The sequence below is a fragment of the Antrostomus carolinensis genome, unplaced genomic scaffold (assembly GCF_000700745.2).
Source record: "Antrostomus carolinensis isolate BGI_N321 unplaced genomic scaffold, ASM70074v2 scaffold8357, whole genome shotgun sequence".
Classification (NCBI taxonomy): domain Eukaryota; kingdom Metazoa; phylum Chordata; class Aves; order Caprimulgiformes; family Caprimulgidae; genus Antrostomus; species Antrostomus carolinensis.
In genome coordinates, this window is record NW_010329484.1 from 53,035 (window position 1) to 59,845 (window position 6,811).

At 37.9% G+C, this 6,811-nt stretch overlaps 1 protein-coding gene across 1 annotated transcript in view; it reads right to left on the reverse strand.

Annotated features, from left to right (window-relative positions):
* LOC104528539 ((E2-independent) E3 ubiquitin-conjugating enzyme FATS) overlaps positions 1-1,154 on the reverse strand; it is a gene marked incomplete at its 3' end in the record, with an annotated part of 40,211 nt that extends 39,057 nt beyond the window's left edge. Inside the window, exon 1 of the mRNA XM_010172577.1 lies at positions 989-1,154. Within this exon, the coding sequence (XP_010170879.1) occupies positions 989-1,154 (166 nt within the window). The remainder of the gene's footprint in view (positions 1-988) is intronic.
* Positions 1,155-6,811: the final 5,657 nt, after the last annotated feature.

Consider the following 6,811-nt stretch of genomic DNA (forward strand, 5'->3'; position numbering starts at 1 on the left):
AAGCTTTTATGATCAAAACAAAGAAAAGAAAGTAGGAACAGCAGAAGCTGGACTATGTAATTAAAAAGAAACAAATAAAAAGAAGGAGAGCTTGTTATCCACAATCAAAACTTATTCATGATTCGTTTCATATTCACGCTCCTACCCATGGCCTCTGCTCTTGGGAGCTGATTATTTATATCAGTGTTTGAACTGTGCCAAGTAGTGAGTTACCTGAGAGTTCTCAGGCAATGCTGATAGTATCATTACTGGAAAATAACAAAAATCAGACAAACAAGTGAAACAAATAGTTTAGGTAGGTATGCTGACAATAAATAATAAAGCAAAACATTTTGATGTTTTCACCTGATAAAGAAGAGGTAAGTCTAGCCTAAGTTCATCACTGCCATATGCTTCACATATAAAATATATCTCCTTCCTATCCTTTGAAAAATTGGGAAAGTTCTCAATGCTTTTCAACTGTTTTATGACACAACAGAATAGCTAATGCATGGTAAGAATGTTATGCAGATCTCAGCTCCTGTTCCCAACCTAATTAGAAATATATTTATCTGTACAAAGCCATAGCACAAGTTACACTTACAACAGGTAACCAATATTTTTTATTAAAAACAACACATGTTCTTTCAGATTCTCCAGTTTGACACTGAATTATATGAGTTTCAGTTGCAAGAAAACAGACTTGGATCAGAAATATATTTTGTTTTAGTAGCGTGCTACAGGAATTTGAAAATTTAAATAACACAAGCTAATTTCAGAAGGCTTGATTGTAACTTTAATGTCAGGTCTGTAGATGCTGTTTACATATTTTCTAGAGTTAAAAATAAAGATATTGCATGCCTTCTTAGGCTTATTTAAGTCATTTTAAAAGCAAAAGGAAAGCAGACTGTTTTTAGAAAGACTGATAAAACACCACACGTTACAGTTATTGCAAACTGAAAAGAGCTCACAGTAGATTCAGAAAACATCAAAAGTTACACAAACTTACCGAAGCAACCTGTTTTCTTCCAGGAAGAGCAGTTTATGGTCAAGTACATTTGAGTTACAAAAGACTGTGTTTCCCGGGTCCATTTTGCATAAGGTTTAACCTGAAAATCCACCCGACTGTGTCGGGCGCAGCGGAGACACGGAGTTTTTCCCTCTCCAGAAGGCATTTCGGTGCTCGGTGGGGATGTGCGATGGCCCGAACACGGCTGGGCCAGCTGCCACTTGTTGCAATGGTAACAGGAAAAGCCAGGATCTGCCCGCTCGGGCTGTGAGGACATGAATAATTCATTCCTTCCACCGCCCCGCATTAGCATGCTGCTCAGGCAACTCCAATGAAGCAATTCATTCTGTCCTTTGTCTTCAGGAAAAGCTTGCCGGATTAATGAGGGTTATCTGTGATGATAAAACCCGGGCCTGCTGATTTATTTAGTCTGATTGGTGAGAATTTGTGTCTTTAAATGCAGGTTTTACGGCCAGAATATAAATTCAGTTGTGCATCCTCAACCTTAGGCAAGTGTGGGTTGTTCGGCTACAGCACCAATGTCTAGCTACAGCACATGAATGTTTCATTTTCTTGACTTAAATATTGAAGCTGGGCTCTTTGTTTCTGAGTGCTTCTTGAGGGAAGTTAAGAGGAAATCTCCAAGTACGCCGCTCGCACGTGGTTTTGCGCATATTTTTGTAATGACCTCTTGGACTGCTAAATAGCTAACACCTGGTTTCCAAAGTGTTTGTGTTCTGAGTACAAGATATGCAAAAAAAACCCAACTGCAATGGAAAACAGTGAATTTATAATCTATTTTTAAAAATATAGTCATACATGGCAGAGTTATTTTTAAAAGGTGGTTTTGAAGGTGGTATTTTTCAATGCGATATTTTAGTTTCTATTTAAAGTTTTTAAAATAATATTTTCCTCAATGTTTACCATCTAGGAATCTAACTGAAAATAATAATAATTAAATAATAATAATAATAAAATAATCACAGTTCTGATTAATTGATCACAAAACTAATAATTGAACACAATGAAGGATTTTTTTCAATCAATTACCCATGTAGTTACATAATGCATTATTGGGATGTATAAATACAGATTTTAACATTTTATCTGATAATTCTAAGACGACCACTGGAATGTTGCATTTGTTTTGGCATCCATATTCTAAGCAGGACACTGGCAAATAAGAGAATGTAAAAAACAGCTGCAGAAATTATTTCACCTCACTGAGGAAAAAGGTCTTGAAAATATGTGATTCAAGCTGGTTCGCGGTCAAAAAGGATATTGAGAGTTAACTTGACTACAGTGTACAAAGGGCTTTACAAGGAGAAAATACCTCGGATAGAAGTACTTCTGAAGTACATATTTCTAACGGAGAAGGTGATTACCTACTACAAAAATCTACCGAGTACACTAGTGACCTCGACATTTCCTAGACACTTTTCTAGAAGATATGCTTTTGCCAAACAAACAACAAAAAGTTACTGGACTCAGAAAAGGTTTAAAGACTTAAAATGTAGAGAACGCACGAAAAAATTCCTTAAAATCCTTTTAGCATTGTATTGTGCTCACGTAGTTCATTGAAGCCTAGAGTATTCGTCTTCCTAACAGTTGCATATAGTAATTTTGGTAATCTTAAATAAAAAAATGTTGCAATTTCAAGATTTCATCCAGAGAACCCTTACATTGTAATGCAAACTAGGCTGATGAACATTTCATGGCAGACTTCAGAATGTTTGCTGCTGAGCCTTTCTAGAACAACCCAGGTGGATGCACTTTTCCTCCCACCATTTTCTCATCATTCCAGTTAAGACAAGGAAGAAAAACAACTTGGAGCACAAGGATATGAAATAATTTTATTTGCCTGAGAAAGCTTATTTCTACCTCTAATATTCTTATTCTAGACTGTTTTAGACTGAGAAAAACACAACTTTATTCAGTGTTTGATGTAGATGGGATTAAATTACTTTCAAGACTTTGATCACCAGCTTGAAACTGCAACAGAGACAGAAGAGTTTGTGATCATCTGCTAGATCTTGGCAGAAAACAGAATTTGCTATTTCTTCCAGATTGCAGGTGCAGTAGGGTTTCAAGGTGGTGATTAGAGAAATCACTGCTGAGGTCAACCCCTGCTGTGGTGGACTTCTAACAATGGCCAAAAAATATGTTTTCACCTGCAATAACACTATTTCTTCACCTGCACTGAATGTTGAAAATGTCCTTTAGGATATATGCAACATTAAAGTAAAGGTCAGGCAGAAAGAGAGAAGATAGCCAGGCAGATACTGGCCAACTCAGTCCTGGGAAACATTTCCCTGCAGGAGGTACCGAGACTGAATTTGCTCTTCATTCTGTATATATATAATGATATCTCTGGCTGCAGCTGTGGAAGTGGATTATGCAGGTCAATATCAGCAGAATAGCTTCATCAATGATGAATCTGGCATGTGCTGCAACTTCTCTAGAGGTCTCCAGATAGATGGTGAACAGGAATGAATGCAAGAGGTAGAGAGAAGGAAAAGGGAATAGCTGTCTATTGACGCTACATGAGTTTTGCCTGAAAAATTGATTGACACAGTTGTAGCTCAGACTACCTATTCAGCCAATGTCACATATGCAAGTCAGTGACAAATTAGGGTTGACTGTGCTTGAAAGCTACAGAAATGTTGAGTAGCATGAGCAGGAAGATGGGGTTCCTATCCATTGCCATCAAAATATCATCTTTTAGTGCTGTTGACAGTTTAATAGCTACTTCTGTACGTTTGAGAGCATTGTGAAGTACTGCCACTATATTATTAACCTAGGTTGGAACTTTCCTACAAATGCAGAGCAAAAAAACCACACAAATGGAGCTTCTGAAATAGTTTAAGATTAAAGCTCCGCTGTTCACAAATGAATAGTATCTCTCTAATTGCATGTCAGGAAGACTCAATAACACTTTAACCCCCAGTTATCTTATCATATATTTTTTCAGATCAAATTGATTCTGTTCCATTTTAAACATCCAGATGATGGCATTCAGTTCAAATCAAGCATTTTTAATTCCATTTGTTTCCTCTAGGCAGCTGAAATGGACTGTGGATATGGGGGAGCTACACAACCTCCCACTGACCTGTGAGATAGAGTGGGTAGTGCTCGGGTGGTGATTATCAGAGCTGCATCCTTTAGCAAATCTCAACTGCTCACAAAAAAAAACCCAAAAAACAAACAAACAAACCTCAACTGCTCAAAAAAAAAACCCAAAAAAACAAACAAACAAAAAAACCACCCCTTGTGCAAAGTTGCACCCATGTATGTAATGACTTCAAATGATTCCTAGAATATACTAAGTTGTGTCATACCTTTGAAATGGCTTGCATGGCCCCAATCTGTCACAGTTCAAAGAAGGTGTGTACAATAGCACATAGATTGAGCATATTGTGTAGCTGGGGAGGGAAACAAGATTTGGGATTCAGGAGATTGGAGTGTGACTGTCTATTGATACCTTTAAATTAGCTATCACTGTAGTATCTGGTTTCTGTCAAGGTAGTGCAGAAAATCAGTGAGATGCATCTAGGAGGTTAGTGAATCAATTCTCTGCTCTGCCCATGGGCTGACCCTTCCCTGGTGGCTGTCTTTCAGCATGTCACCTCAGTTATTTGGCTGCTTTTTTTTTTGGTTTGTTTTGTTCCTTGGCACCATTGGCAGGCCACGTGTTCCCTGCTGAAAGGCTTGTCTATGACTGCCACCCACCCAAGGTGGCACCTATCCAAGGCGGTCAAGCTGGCTTTGGGATGAGATGCCGAATGGTGGCTCTTCTGGCACGTGGCACCAGGCCGGGCAATGCACCAGGACAACTGAGGACAACACCATTAACCAGCCCTGAAAAGCTGTGGTAATGGGGTGGCAGACTTGCCAAAGCTAGGGTTATACATTCTGCTGTGACATTATTCCCCATCTGGTTTTTTGGAAGTACCAGAAAAACAAAGCCTTACAAAAAAATGTCAAGCTGTGAACAGAAAAGTCAAAAGCCAGAAAATTCAAAGTTAATGCTGATTCTTTAACTCAAGTCATTAACTCAGAGCCATGCCTGAAGTCTGGGTGGAAGCCTTAGCTGAACTCGTGCTGGTTTGTGTAAGGATGTGAACATCCAAGGGGGCACAGCTTCATATGTGAATACAGGAGGGGAACAGAGACTGGCCGAGTTAAGAGCCACTGGATGAGGAAAAAGAGGAGCAATCAAGAGATAGATTTCCTGAGAAATTAGGTAGGGGAAGGGAGGTGAGAGAAAAGATAAGCTCATCCCAGAGACTGGCAGAAAAAAGAAAGATTAAGGACACTGACAAATGAGAAAACCAAGAGAGAAGACATGAGTTAAAAGATGGCCAGGGAAAGAAAGAATTTCAGACAGGAAAGATAGGGAATAATTGTGAAAAAAAACCCAGAGAGTGAGAGGAGAGTGACTTGGATAGGGATCTGGTATCGACCTGGGACAAAGATGGGCACTGGTGTGAAAATGGAAGGAGGACAATGATCTCTCAGTGGGGAAGAAATGTAATTAGGACTATGAGAGACTGAAGAAGAAAAATCAAGAGGAAAAATAAGTTCACATCTGGTGGCAGTGGACAGAAGAGTCAGGGCATATTAGATTTGTTCCTCTTTGGTAGCTGAGGTGGAACAAGATTCATGTCTCCATTCCTCTCTCTGCCCAGGACACTTAGCATATTGCTCCTGTTAGCTGAGTCTGATCCTTAATTTCTGCTTATTATTTCAAAAATTCAAATGATACACAAGAAATAGAGACTAAAACAATCATTAAGGCTGCAAACGAAACACCTCAAAGTAAGGAAATCCTAAGAAAACTGAGGAAGGAAGGTTTTTGCAAACCCTATGATATATACATATGTGTATATATATATATTTGCTCTTCTGTTCAAGATCTTAGAACATTTTGGCTCTTTGAAAATACGCACAGTTGGATACTTACATTTAATTAAATAGTTTTTAAGATAATGACTACAGCAGCTTCAGCATAATTCACAATTAAAAGCAATCAAACCCAAAATTCAGAATTGCTCTTATTCAAATATCCAGCATCAGTAATGGCCTACATAGTTTTCAGTGAAATGGGAGTCATAAAACTACATTCCAGGGTTTACAGTTGTAATAAGTACAGATTTACAGGCAATAAGGAAGTATCTATTTGTACCTTCTTGTGCCTCTCATTTATTAGGCTAAAGCTGAGACATCCCCCAAAAAATGTCTTTAATTAGTTTAAGCACTTAATTTAACAAAACAAGCAGTTTAAACAAATACAAACTTCTAATCTCCAGCCACCATGTATGTGAAACCACTATTATTTTTGCAAGATTAATAAAGTCATAGGTGATTTTATAAAAACCTAAAAAACCTATAGTTTAAACCTAAGAGGAAGGATGTTTTTGCATCAGCACTGAGTCAAGGGAAAGAAAATACTATCTGTTAATAAATAGCACAGTACAGTTTTTGTATAATTCCTCTATGCTCATAGTGTGTATGAAGACACTTTACAAAGCACGTTGCTTTGCTTATGAAGACATGCAATAAAAGTACTTCTGTAATTTTTCCCTTGAATGAACAAGAACAAATTTCCTGTTCCATCATGTAATCCATGCATTCAGGAAGAACAGTGCAATGAGGAGAGAATAATTGAAGTTAGAAAGTCATGAAAAAAATACTGATAAGTGGACTGAGAGGAGAGTTTGCTGGCTCGCATTTCAGATGCATTACACAAAGTGGCTAAATATTTGCATGGAGTGTAATTAACTTATTTTTATTTTTTTTTCCCCTGTAGTAGAACATGGTGTT